Source organism: Hesperophylax consimilis, chromosome 18 (genome assembly GCF_061612785.1).
Source record: "Hesperophylax consimilis isolate HC1 chromosome 18, BYU_Hcon_1.0, whole genome shotgun sequence".
NCBI classification, from domain to species: Eukaryota; Metazoa; Arthropoda; class Insecta; order Trichoptera; family Limnephilidae; genus Hesperophylax; species Hesperophylax consimilis.
This window is the reverse complement of record NC_142853.1, coordinates 21,974,156-21,989,919: the sequence shown is the minus strand read 5'-3', so window position 1 is coordinate 21,989,919 and position 15,764 is coordinate 21,974,156. Positions and strand designations below refer to the sequence as shown.

General features: G+C 36.7%; 2 protein-coding genes across 3 annotated transcripts in view; one reads left to right on the top strand and one right to left on the bottom strand.

The window, feature by feature from the left end:
• Window positions 1-496: 496 nt before the first annotated feature.
• LOC149415510 (uncharacterized) lies at window positions 497-2,502 on the bottom strand. The gene has a single exon (XM_089642441.1). The coding sequence runs from the start codon at window positions 2,224-2,226 to the stop codon at window positions 1,864-1,866; it is 363 nt and encodes a 120-aa protein (XP_089498567.1). The 5' UTR covers window positions 2,227-2,502; the 3' UTR covers window positions 497-1,863.
• Window positions 2,503-6,266: 3,764 nt separating this feature from the next.
• Window positions 6,267-15,764, top strand: part of LOC149415508 (protein maelstrom homolog) — a 35,946-nt gene continuing 26,448 nt past the window's right edge. The window contains exons 1-7 of one of the 2 annotated variants that reach the window (XM_089642438.1): window positions 6,267-6,353; window positions 6,871-6,999; window positions 7,193-7,376; window positions 9,312-9,461; window positions 9,834-10,046; window positions 11,616-11,776; window positions 15,233-15,376. In XM_089642438.1, coding sequence (XP_089498564.1) covers window positions 6,883-6,999; window positions 7,193-7,376; window positions 9,312-9,461; window positions 9,834-10,046; window positions 11,616-11,776; window positions 15,233-15,376 — 969 coding nt within the window. In that variant the 5' untranslated portion in view covers window positions 6,267-6,353; window positions 6,871-6,882. The remainder of the gene's footprint in view (window positions 6,354-6,870; window positions 7,000-7,192; window positions 7,377-9,311; window positions 9,462-9,833; window positions 10,047-11,615; window positions 11,777-15,232; window positions 15,377-15,764) is intronic. The other variant, XM_089642439.1, reaches the window with a different exon arrangement.

Sequence of the window (15,764 nt, the reverse complement as noted above, 5' to 3'; positions counted from 1 at the left end):
AGTCTGATGGTTTTTTTATTAAAATTTTTATTAACAGCCTTTGAGTGATTTCCAGCGTGTAAATAAAGCAGGTATACCTACCGTAAAAATATCGTAGTTTCTAATCCGTTGAGATTATTTCGGAATCTTTGTAAATACTTTTAAAATATCAAATACATTCGTAGGTACTCAATTTTTGCATGAATTATGATGTTTATATTGTGAGTTGTAATCAGTGAAATGTAAACAATTCACCGTAGATTTGAACTACCATAATTTTCATAATGTACTTGCTTATGGCGGTTAACCCAACACGGGAGTTATTGGGTTGTCAGCCTTGAATTAATAAACTTATGGTTCAAGGTGAGTGTGGCAATATAATAAAGGTTTCAAGTACCTATCTACATAAATGATATTCAATATAGATTTCTTAAATAATTAATAAGTATGTATTTTCGTATCGGATAACTTCTGAATTTATCATTGATAGGAAATGAAACAAATGTGTCAAGTATAAAATAAGAACGTTTATTTGAAATATAAGACATGGCGTAGAAAATACACTTTGCGGATACATAACAAAAGATAATGAATTTAAATCAAAGGAACTGCAAAAATAAATTTAGTTTAGCCTTTTAAAGCATTATATATAGGTAGTAAGTTATAATATTGTAAAAAGCACTTAATAACATAACATATTTACATAAAGTTAAGTTTTAATTTTTAGATATTGTTGATCGGAACACTTTTAGGCTGGAACATTGTAACGAATAATAGACTATGTATTAAAAACTTTATTTTAGAATTCACCACATGGAAAATCGTTTTTATAAAATTTGCTTTGTGAAAATGCATAGATAAACATCCAAGTAACAACTGTTCGGATCCTGTGTCAGGAAACTAAAACCTGCATTTATATCATCCCCCGGACATCCTCTGAGCAAAAAGCTTTTCTGCCACATCAATCAATGTAGATATAGGTATAATAACTAATTATGTTGTATAAATATTCTATAACTAACTTGCAGTCTTTTAGTTCCATCGATAAATGGTACCTTTAAGGCAAAATGAAATTAATACAAAGTCAAGATAACATTATTATTATGATTATAATAATATGATTTCTAATTTACGAACATCGCTCAACTTAGTTTGAATAAAAAGCAGAAATCCGTAGATATTATTTGGTCCTGGATATATAAGTATTGTCGCAGGAATCTGACCTTCGCATTGGGAATGGCTGTTTTCACGTTCAACTTAATTAGTAATAATACTCTAAACATACAAACCGACATAATTTGCCGATTATAATTAAATTACAAAATAATTTTAATTAATAAATTATGTTTTACAAGTGTTTTTAAAGTGTTGCGGGCTGTAGCCCCATCATTGTTTATTTTTTCTGCTTGTAAAAAAATTGATGCCTGTTTACCTAAATTGATTTTTTCCTTTTCTATGCCAAATTTACAATAAAAATAGGAACTTATTGCTGAAACTGCGTTGATATATTTTGAGATGATGTAAAATTTTCTCCTAATTTCTAGGCACCAAAAAGTATAGGCCAGTAGACGAGAACACGGATAAAACGAAGAAGCAAAAGCTTTTCTGTGGTCAACATCTTCGATGTTTATTTTCAGTGATGTGTTTCCTAGTGATATGTTCAAACACAGGAACATACATTTGCAACGAACGCGCGACGCGTGCACATTGCACGGTGCAGCGGATCGCTAGAACACCCCAACCCAAGTAGCACATCCGTTACAAGACATATTGTATAAATATCACGGATCAGCTCGGGCCGGTGAATGAGTCCATCACTGTCACACACCCACACCCTCAGACCAAGCTCAGATTGCTGGAGGCGGCTGGTGCGGGGGCCTCGTCTCACGAGGAGCGCTCGTCGTCCGGCCCGTCGCGCTCCTTGCGTTGCAGAGTCTTCTTCAACTTGTCCATCAGCCTGGTGTGGAACTTGGCGGGCGGCGCGGCAGCGGGCGGGGAGCACGACAACGAGCGCGCGGGCCGCGGCGGGCGCGCGGGGCGGCTGGCGGCCCCCATCATCATGGGCACGCTGCGGTGCGCCGGGGAACCAAGCGAGCCGCCTCCGGGCGAGCTGGCCGTCCCGCTCTCCGACTTGCTCTCCGACACCTTCCTGGACCTGCCCGGCTGGGAGTTCTCCGAAGTCCTCCTGGAGCGATTACTCTTGTAAATGTCCCAGTCGTTCTTCATGACGGGCATCATGAAAGCCATGGCGAGAAGTTTCTCAGTATGTAGTATTGAGGAAGGCAGCGGTGCTTGGCCGGTATCGACCCGTTTACCGAATGCAGTTCGCTGGATAACAATGTACCGAACACCGCTAGGGACTCCGTTTTTGATGAATCGGCGATTCCGGGTGAGAAAAGTGGGCTCGGTAGAATGTACTACGATGTTGTTTCGATATAACTTGAATAACACAAATCAAACAACAGCACGTCTAGTCTTGACAAGATTCGCGAATAAACTGTGACGAACAGGGGCTCGGCACCGGTGTATATAGAAAAGGTACTAAAGGAAGCTACCGCGATGCACTCTAGCGGTGAAATTTGGAATTACCAGATTGTTTATGTGATAATTACGCGTCACTGCAAAAAACATTATTGGAATGATAAACATACCGTTGATGAAAATAAAAATACTCGATACTCCCCTTTGCTCACAAAATCGCACTTTATATGCGATTTCGTGAGCAAAGGGGAATGATCAACTTTATACTTGTGATTTTGAAAAAATAACTTATACTTATAATGAAAATGTGTACCTAATAATCTTGTTTTTTTTTTAAATATTTTTATACAATTTTTAATAAAATAAAAAGGCTTATCAGGTAATCTAAAAAAATCTTCGTTCGTTCGACATTCTACTCACCGCAAGATGGCTACCAAATTGGAGAAAAATAGTTAACAACCAAATCAGATAGATGGCAGTAAGGTTGTAGCAGGTTGTAGCTAAATATGCAAAGTATATATTTTAAAATATGCAAAAAAAATTTGGCACAATCTATGCAATATATTCAAAAACACAAAAAAGATATAATACTCATAAAATATAATGAAAATTAACATTTTTAATAAACTGATGATACGTGTTGATGGTGTTAAGGTGCTGCCACACGCAAAGCTCACATCAAAAGTTAATGTACAGCGCATCATCTTTTCTACCGACACACGACGCTATCAAATATTTCTTCCTATGGTAGGAGAGGGGGTCAGTTGAATTCGAGAGCGGCCGAGGAACATAATTTCATCTGTCAAAGTGACAACTTTACTTACTGACAGCTTGAGCACGTTTTCGAAATGGATGATACTTGTCGCCTATTGCTGGATCTGTTGGACAGCTCATCCTCAGATGATGATGCCGCCAACTATATAATTATAAATGCTATTTATAAACTTTTTAGATTTTAAACAATCTGCGCGTAAATAGCGCATTTTCACATAACCTGACATAACCTCTCCGTCGAATCAGGAAATTCGCAGTTCGCACGCCCATCGACGAAAGCGACATATAATAAATTATTGTAAAATAAGCTCACGTCGATTTCCAAAAATGTCGAAGGCAAAGGCGGCAAGGACCAACACCAGGGCAGGGAACGAGAAGAGAGCACGAGAGCTGACGAGAGCAAACCAGATTACCCAGGAAAACAATTGAAAACAATCAACAAACGAACAAACTAGAAGCTTCTCTATGTAGGTATCAGGCCGTCCAACTTTATCAAAAAACCGAATGATATTACCATATAAACATACTGATTTAAAAATATGATTAATTTTGAAAGGGCGAAAATTTGTTTACTTCAAATTCAAATATTGATTATATTTATATTTTAAATATATGTTAAGTATGTTTGCCAAATAAGGTTTTTTTTATGTTTCTAAATTAACTAGCACACATGACGATATGAGCTAACATAATAAATAAGAAATGCATTATTAGGCTGCTTATGTCATGGCTGTCAAAGGGAACACGGAACTTAGTTGGTAGCTCCGTAATTAAAATGACCCCCTCTCCTTTTTACGATGGAGAGGGGGACGCATAACTTTTCAAATATCGCGTCGGGAGCGGTTACGTAAAATAAATTCGGTTAGCGAAGTTCAGAACCACACTTATAGCGCGTTATCTTTTTACGTGTGTCGGGTCTGTATGGGATTGTATGGCGAGCGCTATTGTGCTTTATATTATCTGTTGATGTGAGCTTTGCGTGTGGCAGCACCTTTAATCAATTTATTTGATTAATATACGCTTTTTGTAAGGTATTGCTTTACAATATTTAGACAAATTATTTGTTTGCGGCCGTACATACGTAATATGAAAATGAATAAATAGTTTCGTTTTTAAACTCAATTCTTTCTAGAAAGGCATTTAAATCCAATATTGTACCGATGATTCAATCCAGTATTGTATTTGTATGCCATTCATGAAAGAATTGAGCTTCTTATGGACAAAACTGTTTATTCATATTCACGTAGCGTACAGGCGCCAACAAATAATTTGTCTGAATATTGTAAAGCAATACATTGCGAAAAGCTTATTTTAATAAAAAATAAATTAATTAACGCTATCTTTTAACACGTAGAAAATAACGAGCGTCGCGTTCAACCTTAAGAAAGGTTATATAATACTATTTATAGGTTATAATACTATACGGCCCGGTATATCAGTATTTTAATGGTATCATTAGGCTTATCTTGCCAGGGCTCAGGGCTTATCTCACAAGAGAGCAACTTGAGATAAAGTGATAAAGTGAACAATCAAGATGGCGTCAACTGAAATTATTCGTTCTCGCGTTTCTATAATTTCTGACACTTTGCGGAACGAACTTGAAAACATGTCATTGAAAAAGAATAAACACTTTAGAAAATGGATTCTAAGAAGAATTGAATTAGGTGCATCTAAGACTATGTTGAGAGAGAAAGCATTAAACAATATTAGAAGATACTGAAGGGTATCGAAATCATTTACGAAATTCGGATAAACAATTCGGTAAAGTGGCCGAATTCTGTTGCACGCATAATACGCATTCATTTATAAATAGCATTATTTTATTTCAACTTAATTACTGGAAACTACAATTTAAGTCGGGGTGATGGAAATACATGCACAAAATAGGTTATTGTGTGGGTTATTTAATGAATTTACGCGTATTTCCTAACCTTCAAAATTGACACCTTGAGAAAAATGGAACTTCAATGTATCTTTACTCTTTACCATCTCCCCTGAAATAAATTGTTGTTTCTTGTAGTAGGTAATTAAGTTGAAACCAAGTGTTGTTTTCTTAACTTTTGCATGCTGAACGTGCGGCTGAATTAGATAACTTTACCCTCATCAAAATTTTTACTGAAAAAAAACTCAATTCGAAATAACATTGAGATATCTGACATTGGGAGTTTCATTTTTAAGTTTCCACTTTTTTTTATTTCATTACTTTTTTTAATGTGAAACCGCAAAAGAGCCCCAACTACTCCTAACCGTCTGGAGTCAGTGAGACTATGGCATCCCCAATTGGGGTATTTTGTGAGGCTGAAGGTAGTGGGGAGAGGATGAAGATGGTGAACAGGAAGGTGGAGAAGTACCTAGCTGTTCAGATCTGGTCACCAAACACGGCCAAAGCCACTTCAAACAACGTTTCAATTCTGAGTGGCACTAAGTGTAGCTTCTAATCCGGAAATATTAATACTAATCCTAAATCATTCTTGTACACGGTTTTGATTGTTTTAATTTATTTTTTTATGTACCATTTCCAAACTAATATTATGTTATTGGCAGTTTAATTGTTTTAATATTTGTGTTTTTGATCCCAAAGACAGGCATTGCTTTGGTAGAGATCAATAAACCTGAACATTATGTCATCCGACCATTACAGACATTTTTTTTCACGAAAATGCCATGCATAAATAAACCACTCCATGATCCTAAATAGAAACGTATTGTTTCGCTAAAGGACACAAGGAACTAAAAATCGCAACGAGTTGAAACATGTGTTCACACGTGTAGATTTAGTGTAAACGTAAGTCGTTCAGCTAAAACTTGATCAACTTTGTTGAATTGTCGATTAGCTTTCAAGTGTCGTTAAAAAGAATTGATCAACTAAAATCGCCACTTCTGAAGGGTTATTACCTGCATGCGATTGGTGACGTCACATGACATTTTGAATGGAGGCATCATAGTAATGCTTTTGCGCAATCTCCCGAAAATGTTTTTACTCTCAATCTATGATATGTGACATAGTTTAAATATTTTAATTGTCTGTGCTTCAATTTGGAAAGATAAGGCGGTTCGGCGGCCCGTAGTTTTCTTCCTTTCGATTTATACCTAATTCTTGGATTTCACAGGTCACTAAGGTTATTTTATGATCTGATTTATAATGTTTCTTTTTCGATGAACTTTATTTTTGAGTTTATTTCGTATTTATTCTCTTTTACCATTATCGTACTTTATTTCCTGTTCTTGCCATTTTTACGACAATATCTTCCTTCTAGAAATTAACATAATATTGTATACATATTTAACATTACTTTGCACATTCAAGAGTTTTAAAGTCGTTTACTATATTATGGATTGGATAAATTTTTAATTTTAACGATATTTCCTAGATTCCGATGAGAATAATATTCTTGGCAAAATAACCTACTTTGAAGTGAAGTGACCACTATTGAGTTGCAATAATAGTTGATAATAATAGTTTTAACAAGTCCATCAATATGTTTCTGCTGTTTTTTTATAGGTTATGCATTCACGTCAACACTAACAGCAATAATTAAATAACTTCTCAAGAAAACGTGAATAAATTCTACCTCTAAGTTTTCAGAATCTTTTAGATATTGTTTACCTACTTTCACTTATTATTTCGTTCCACAGTTTCCCTCCAAGATGTCATCGAAAAACGCTTATGCATATTTTGTTGACGATTATGTGGCGAGAAAACGAAAGGAAGGCATCATTGTGCCTGATAAAGAAAAATTCCAGCTGGCGGGCCCTGCATGGGCGGTAATTATTACACTAATATTCAAATTAATATCTGATATATGTCTCGGATTACCGTCGAAAAATGATATGGTTTTAAACACCAAATGTCATTGATCTTCTGATATATTATTGCCTCGTATTTCAGCACTATGTAGTTTGACAAAAAATTATATTTTAAAATAGTGAATTTTAATAATGAGGCATGATTTTTCAGAAATTGTCTCCAGTGCAAAAGGAGGTATACCAGGTAAAATCCAAGGGAGGTCCTAGAGAAAAGTTTAATTCCCAGGGGATACCAATGGAATACATTCGCAATATGCAGGCGGAAAGGGAGTTGGCCATCAATACTGAAAATGCTGAGGTAGAAAAAACAATCATAACTGCCCTAGAAAGTAATAGTAAGTAGTTCTCGTAATACATAATATTTAAACCCCAAATGGCTCTCTGATTTCTCTAAACATTGATAGTTGGCTAAAGGTAAAGCAAAATGCTGCATGGAAGGGCTTTCTAGAAATATTTTTTCATTGAAAATATTTTGGTGAATTCATTATTGTAGTGACACAACTAACCAAAAGTGGCTGATGAATTTTTTTGCGCCTTTTGTTATGGTTGTGACAATGTTACCATAATATTGTCACAACAACAAAAAAATAATATTTATAATATTATGACATTCTTACGTTTATATAAATTTGTAAAGTATACTACTCTCCAATATTTATAGATTATTGAAATATAAGACTTCGTTTCTTCTTAATAACAATAGGAAACAAATATTTATGTCGGCAGAGGCCCAAAATAATGCATTGAAATTCATATTTTTTTTAAATTAGTATACACATAATTTTCAGTTTGCAGCCTGAAAGTTTGCAGTTTGAAAGTTTTTAGTTTTAAATGCACCCTTGATGTGACATTTGATGGTAGTGCCTATAAATAAAACACTCACTAGATCGATATCTTCGGGATTTTTGTATAAAATAATTTGGTCCTCTATTTAACCATAGATATGCCAATATTTAGACAAATTTTATGCGTGCCACAATACTATGTTACATACCATCGACATCGATAGAGGAATTCAAAAAAAAAGGCGCGACCATAGACAATATAGTACTCATTCGGAGCCTACTTATTAGCCTAAAATATTTTTAAAATAACAATGTTTGAAATGGCAAAATATTACCTCACAACAGGAAAATGAAAAACTCAGTTACATGTTAAGCATTTTTATTTAAGCAAGACATTAAATTATAGATACAGGTTAAATCATTAACGAATATGTAGAACGATGGAATTCTACCTATCGTGAAGTAATCACAATCCAGTATGGTCTCACAATACGCACATTCCTGGCAGGAACACGGATCCTGTCTGAAAAAGAAAATTGATTCATTTTTGCGGTGAAATTAAATTAAGGCTATTACAAATTAGCAAAGACATAAAAAGATTCTCACCTGTTTTTTGGTTACAAACATGTGTTCGAGATGTCAAGATTAAGCATTGGCAATGCGTAACTTCATAACGAACCACTTGGCTTTTGCTTCCGATTGAGGAAGGAGATCCACAAACTGTCGGACATCTCGCTAATATTGGATAAACAATATATTAAAATCCACCAAAACTACATGACAACGGCCTAGTTCAAAATCAAAAAATATCAAACAACCATAGATGTACCACTCAGCCAGTGCTCAGCTGTCAATATTTTTTTTTTCAAATACATTCAAAGTTTTTCATTGGTGGATATAGTTGGGCAACAATATGACATCACAAGCCATGGAGATTACAATTTTCGATCTGAGTTATACCCCCCTGCCAATCATATAAAATGGTTCCATAACGCATAGAATTCCGCTGAACTAGTACCTACCTAATATACATAGATTATTGTGTTATGGCAATAATGCATCTAGTAAGTTTGGCACCATTGTCTAATGGGTAAAAATATTCAATCAAAATTCAACATGGCGTGAACTAAAAATGGAAAACTATGCATATAAAATTAGAATTTAACAGTTCCCGCAGACCGGAGACTTTTTCGCAATAGTTGCGGGCATAAAATTCCATCACGGAATATGGAGGTGCGCACATGAGCGACGCCACACTAGGGAGACTTTGTTTAATTTGTATGAATTTTGGAATAGTTTCCAACTGACTCAAGTTTCTCTTCTGCGGGCGCCCTAAATATATTATGATCCATTTCTGCCAACCTAAATATTTGTTTCTTGCGGTAATTAAGTTGAAATTAATAATTCTGAATATTAAAATTACCTTTTTTTAAATTATCTTTACTTAAAAAAAATGTATTATATATTTGTTTTTTTTTGTTACAGCGCTCCTAAAAAAGACATTTTACATAGTAGATACAAATTTCTATTGTATCCTCAATGATGGGCAGCACGTCACATGCGAGGTGGCAGTAGTTTGCTTTAACTTGGAAAGGGGAGTTAAGACAAACAACTACCATTGCTTTATCGATGTCGGTAAGAATGTAGCTAAAATAATAAAAAATAAAATATCATAGTACAAACCTCTTCACTAATCATGTCACGTTATGTATAGATAACGCAACGAGAATTGACTCCAATTAAAAAGCTTTGCATTGAATGTATTTGTGCATCGGAATACGCTTTTACCGGCGAGAAATAGCCCTTTGTCTTGTTTACTTCTACTTATTGTCACTAGCGGAAGAGGGACAGTATACAGACAATACCTTTTTTCTTAAAGAATAGAATGAAGGGAATGTGAGATATAAATAAGATAGCCGATGCATTATTAGTTCTTATTAATCTTTTTGTGATTATGGTAGCTATGCCTCTGGACTCCTGTGGTCATCTCACATTTTAAATTGGCAGGAAGCATTCCGACGGGGTATGGACTCAACGCAAAGCAGAACGTGAAAGAGAATGGCTGCCCGCTGCCGCCCGTGCCCGGCGCTGAGGGAGACATGCTCCGCATCCTGGCGGAGCTCATCTCCTTTGTGGATCCCGCCACCAACCCCATCTACACTCTGCCCAAGAAGACCCTTCAGGTGGAGTCTTTCTTCAAACAACTGTACATGTGTGCAGGTAAATAACTACTTTTACCTTGTTTTTATTTCGGTTTTTCAGAAAATCTAAATTATTCTACATCTCTTTTTTTATACTGCCTAAGAGTACCTACTACTCTCACCGTCTGGAGCCAGTGATACTGGCATCCCTGATTGGGGTATGTTGTGTGGCTGAAGGTACTGGGGAGGGGAAGGAGACAAGAGGAAGGTGGGGAAGTGCCTGGCCTAGATCTGGTCACCAAAAACGGCTAAAGTCATTTCAAGCAACATTTCAATTTTGAATTATGTCTTACACCAGGGCAATACTGAGAGTATTTTCCACTCTGGAACGCGCCGCAAATATACATTATATATTTTATATGATTAATTTACTTGTGCACGCCAGGATTTTAACCCGCAACCTTCGGATTGCTAGTCGAGAGCCTTGTCCCCCTAGTCCTACTAGCTCTAGTCGAGAGCCTTGTCCCCCTAGTCCTACTGGCTCTAGTCGAGAGCCTTGTCCCCCTAGTCCTACTGGCTCTAGTCGAGAGCCTTGTCCCCCTAGTCCTACTGGCTCTAGTCGAGAGCCTTGTCCCCCTAGTCCTACTGGCTCTAGTCGAGAGCCTTGTCCCCCTAGTCCTACTGGCTCTAGTCGAGAGCCTTGTCCCCCTAGTCCTACTGGCTCTAGTCGAGAGCCTTGTCCCCCTAGTCCTACTGGCTCTAGGCGGCTGGGAACAGTTGGCACTCTTGTGCGGATTCACGTTAAAAAAATGGCAGTGACAGGTGCAGGTATTTTCAGATAACTGTTTCCACATTACTTGTGTAAATGTTAGTTCTCCATTAAAGTTCATCGTTGCACATAATTTCTTTGAAGCTATATTAACACTTTTCGGCCGGGTATTTTTTGCACTGGCGCTAATTTCTTCCATTTGTTTTAAATCGCTATATCTTCAAAAATAATAAAAATTTCCACATAGTAACTCAGCATACCCAAGCTATAAAAGTACCAAACGAAAATCGAATATTATTTGAAACTCTCAAAACTCAATTAACCTTGTAAAGTGTTTATAAAATGGTACGCCTATCGGTATTTCCTCATACCGGCTTTCTTTAAATACACCCGACATCTCTCACTCGCTTGCACATAGGAGTTGAGTGTGTGCAGAACAGAGAAAGGGTTTCACAGTCATAAAAACCCGCATTCCAGGAATTGAATTATTTCAATAACAAATAATAAACTATCCTTTTGTTGAAATACCGATGTAAACGAAAGGCACGAAAATAAATATAAAAAACAGACATGCATTACGATTCGATAATTATGTACATATAGTTGGGACCTTTATAAAGAGATTGGTATATAATATTCATATATGTAAAAACACTGAAAAATTCCGTCTTTTCTGCCATTGAAATGATGCCGGCGCAAAAGGTAGAACTAACCTTCCCGGCCTTAAGCATCAATCGACCGAACGGGTAGAACTACCTTTCCCGGCCGAAGTGTGTTAAATACTTGTACTCTTAGCGGAAAGCCAATGTAAAAGTACTTCAATGATCATTACATTATTAATGAGATGTTATTGAGCTACTGTTTGTATTTTGGTTTCAGGGAATCCCAATGAGTTCAAAATCTTCTGCCTTTCGAAACTGTTCCACAAGCTCCGCAACGTCTTCACCTCAAGTGAAGATATCGGATTCCCATCCCAGGCCATTGCCTTGGCACAGCTGGAAAAAGATCCCTTCACCTATACCAAGGGATTGGGCTGCCAAGTAATTACTTATTTTTTATGTTCTACCACAGTCCCCACCGTCCGACGTCAGCAATTCTATGGCATCTGCATTTTTCAAGATATTTGTTTATTGTGCTTGGAATTACCTAACTAACAAACAAAGCTAATAGTCCAGTCAGTGGGGGATAAAAAAGGGCTCCACCTTGCAAAAGGTTAGGTAGTAGCGATTTTCACATATGTTGTTAAGATTGGGACTCTAAAGAAAAAAAAAAGTTTTCGACCTTGGGAGGGTCGAGCTCGATCCGCCATCTTGGATTGAAGGTGCCAAAATTTGTTTTTTTCAAAATAATTGTAAAGTGGTCGTTTTTACAACCAAATTGTTGGAAGCAAACTTAAAGACAACTAAATTACCTACATTTTTTGTAGAAAGTTTTTTTTTGTAAGTCTAATAGGTAACGAGTTACAGCGGTTGAAAGAAGAAAATTTTGACAAAAAATTGTAAAACTCCAGTTTTCTTGATAAATTTTGTACGAACATATTACACCATATCATTTTAACGTATTTCTACGTTACAATATACTTATATAGCATCATCCGTGTCCTCGATGACGTTGATTTGTTATAGTGGGATCCTAGTCTACAGCTGACTTGGCAACACTGATTGAGTCGGGGTGGTTACAGGACGTTGCCTGGATGCTCGGTCACTCAGTGTGCTCGTGCGCAAAGGTACGAAATCATCATTTTATGGTGTTTTCGAACAACTTCCAGAAGGCGTGCAACTTGAAGGTAGCAAAATTAATGTTGTAGATGGAGGATATATTTTACATAAAGTTGTATGGAATCGGAATGATTATTTTGGGTCAATTTGCGAGAAGTACGTTCACTATGTAAGAAATCACTATGGATCATATGCAGTCATTGTTTTCGATGGATATCCGCTTGATGATGGTGAAAAAAATACGAAAACTGCAGAAAGACTTCGCCGATCAAAGAAGCACATGTCTGCAGATGTTCTTTTCGATGAAACAATGCCAGTTCAAGTTTCACAAGAACGATTTTTAGCCAATGAAAATAACAAAGTCCGTCTGATTTCGATGCTTACATAGCAATTTATACAGGATGATATTACAGTTAAGCAGGCTGAAGAAGATGCTGATGAGTTGATTGTCAATACTGCGATTTCCTTGTGTTCATCATATGACGCTGTTTTCATTATTGGCGAAGACGTTGATCTCCTAGTTCTGCTGACAGCATGACAGCATTAGCACCACAAAAAAATAGTATATATCTTCGCAAACCCGGTAGAGGCAAAACTTTTGAAAGATTGTATTCCGCGAATAGTGTGAAATACAAAGAGGCGGCTGAGAATATTCTGTTTCTTCATGCCTTTAGCGGCTGCGATACAACATCGTCCTTCTTCAACCAAGGAAAAAATAAATTTTGTTCGCTTGTGCAAAACGACACAAGACTCAATGCCATGATAAGAATCTTCAAACAACATGATGCAACACCAGAAGACATAGCAGTTGCAGGAACACGCTTTCTTGTTGCTTTATACGGGGGTGACATGGATAAGGAAACCTTGGAAGAAGTCCTCTACAAACGTTTCGCAAAGTCGACAACAAAAAGCAAATTCAATCTTGCCTCTTTGCCACTAACGAACGACTCTACACGGTACCATGCATTTAGAACGTACCATCAAGTCCAAAAATGGTATGGATCCAAAAAAATCCAGAAAACTGGGCCTGGAAACGTGACATCAACGGGCTTGTTCCAGTAAGAATGACAAAGAAACCAGCACCCGAGACTTTATTAAAATTTATTTCATGCAATTGTAAAAAAGGATGCGGCGTTGCATGTGGCTGCAGGAAAGCTGGATTGAAGTGTTCTATTGTATGTGGGTGCTGTAATGGTCAAACATGCCGAAATTCGCCAGAGGTTCACATCGATGTCGAGGACGAAGAAGAAGAGATTTTGTCAATGGAAGCCCAAATATCACAGGCAATGAGTTAGATGATGACATTGATGACGAAGACTGTTATTAAGTAACATAATTTATAGTAACATAATTCACAGTAATGTAACATAATTTACTGTAGCATAACGCTGGTATATCTGTGGAGTTGACCTACTGGGGATACCACAATAAAAAAAAATGCGCAATGTTCTCTACCTCATGGTGGTGTGGAAATGAGTTAACAAAATTATTATAATTATGTAATGAATAACCCGCAAAAATTACAAAGTTGGGAATTTCATCACTTTTTTGAAAAATATTCACATTTCCACCACTGTAACTCGTTACCTATTAGACTTACAAAAAAAAACTTTCTACAAAAAATGTAGGTAATTTAGTTGTCTTTAAGTTTGCCTTCAACAATTTGGTTGTAAAAACGACCACTTCACAATTATTTTTAAAAAAACAAATTTTGGCACCTTCAATCCAAGATGGCGGATCGAGCTCGACCCTCCCAAGGTCGAAAACTTTTTTTTTTCTCTAAAGTCCCAATCCTAACAACATATATCAAAATCGCTACTACCTAACCTTTTGCAAGGTAAAACTCCCCACTGACTGGACTATAAAGGAATATTTCGATGCTGAGTCAAGGTCTCTCACCAAGGCAATGAGTATTTATTTAATCACGCCCGTACACCTCCAAATTGATAGACTCGTCCATCAGGGTAAAGGAAACAAACCAAGTTGAACGAGTTGGTGAAAAGTCCCTCTTTGGACTGCATGCAAACTGTTGCCTTAATTTAGCGAACTTTAGTTTTCTGCTCAGGGTCTGGTCTGAGTATTTCTACAACTGATGTCATAGATTATTCAATGCATTTGCCACCAGCTTGTCAAAATGTTACCCCGATTTCATATTTGGGCAATTCTATTAATGTAGATGTCTATGATCACACCCTATTTGGGCTTCTACACAATACACAATTTAAAAAAATATCACTTTACCTATCCGCCGCTACGCGCACATAAATAATCAGAAATGCCTCCATTATATTCTTATGCAATCGACTTTAGCGGCTGTATACTAGTAAATACATAATGAATTTAGCAGATAAGTGTACCAAAAAATAATTTGGACCTGTATCATCTGGGGTTCACCCATCATTCTTAATTGTTTATATAAAACAGATGGTGTAACAATATAACCTATTTAACCTAATTTTTGTTTCATCACTTTTCACGACTTAATATCACTTTTTGGAGGTGTGTTGAATTGTCATTTTGATGACATACCCGGTCACCGTTTAAAAGAATGAGTGCCATTTAATATTTAATCTACATAAAGTGGTGAAAAGATTAGTAAAAGTACCTCTTAAATATAGGTAAACTTACATTGAGGATGTCAATAGTTGGTTGAGGTGGATAGTGCATGTGAGCGAGCAATAGGTGCGTGTGGTAGTTTGTTTCATAATAATACATTTAGCTGAATTGCCCTCTGAATTACTATTTAAATTGATATGTATATATATTGCTTAATTTCAGATTCACGAGGCGGGTGACCAGTTTTACTGCTGCGCCCTCTCGGTGGCAAAGCGGTGGGCATTTGTCATATGTGACTTTTGCTGCAAACCGGCAGGCGTGCCCCTCAAGGCTGGCTTCCACGTCCCCCAGAAGTCCTACACCGGGGTAAGATATTGTTCTGATACCTTACGCAACAGTCCCAGCCGCCGGGAGCTAGAAGATCCCCACGCTGAAGAGATAAACCGATAGAAGTGTGTTTTGGACGATTCCATCACAAAACCAGTGGCGGTTCGTGGCCTATCTCATTGGGAGATCAATGGGAAATTAAAATTCCCTCAGATTCATGAAAAAATCCTGTGTTGGTCTTTTCAATGTTATTTATTTTCCCCTAGATCTAAAAGAATCTCATCGCATCAATGCACCAGAGATTAGCGATCTAGCAACAAAATACAATTCGACGATTCAACATCTGTGGCTAAAGAAATATAATGACATAATAGTTTTAAATACGAGGATCACAATTTACACAAGAAACTGTAATAAAATAGTTTTA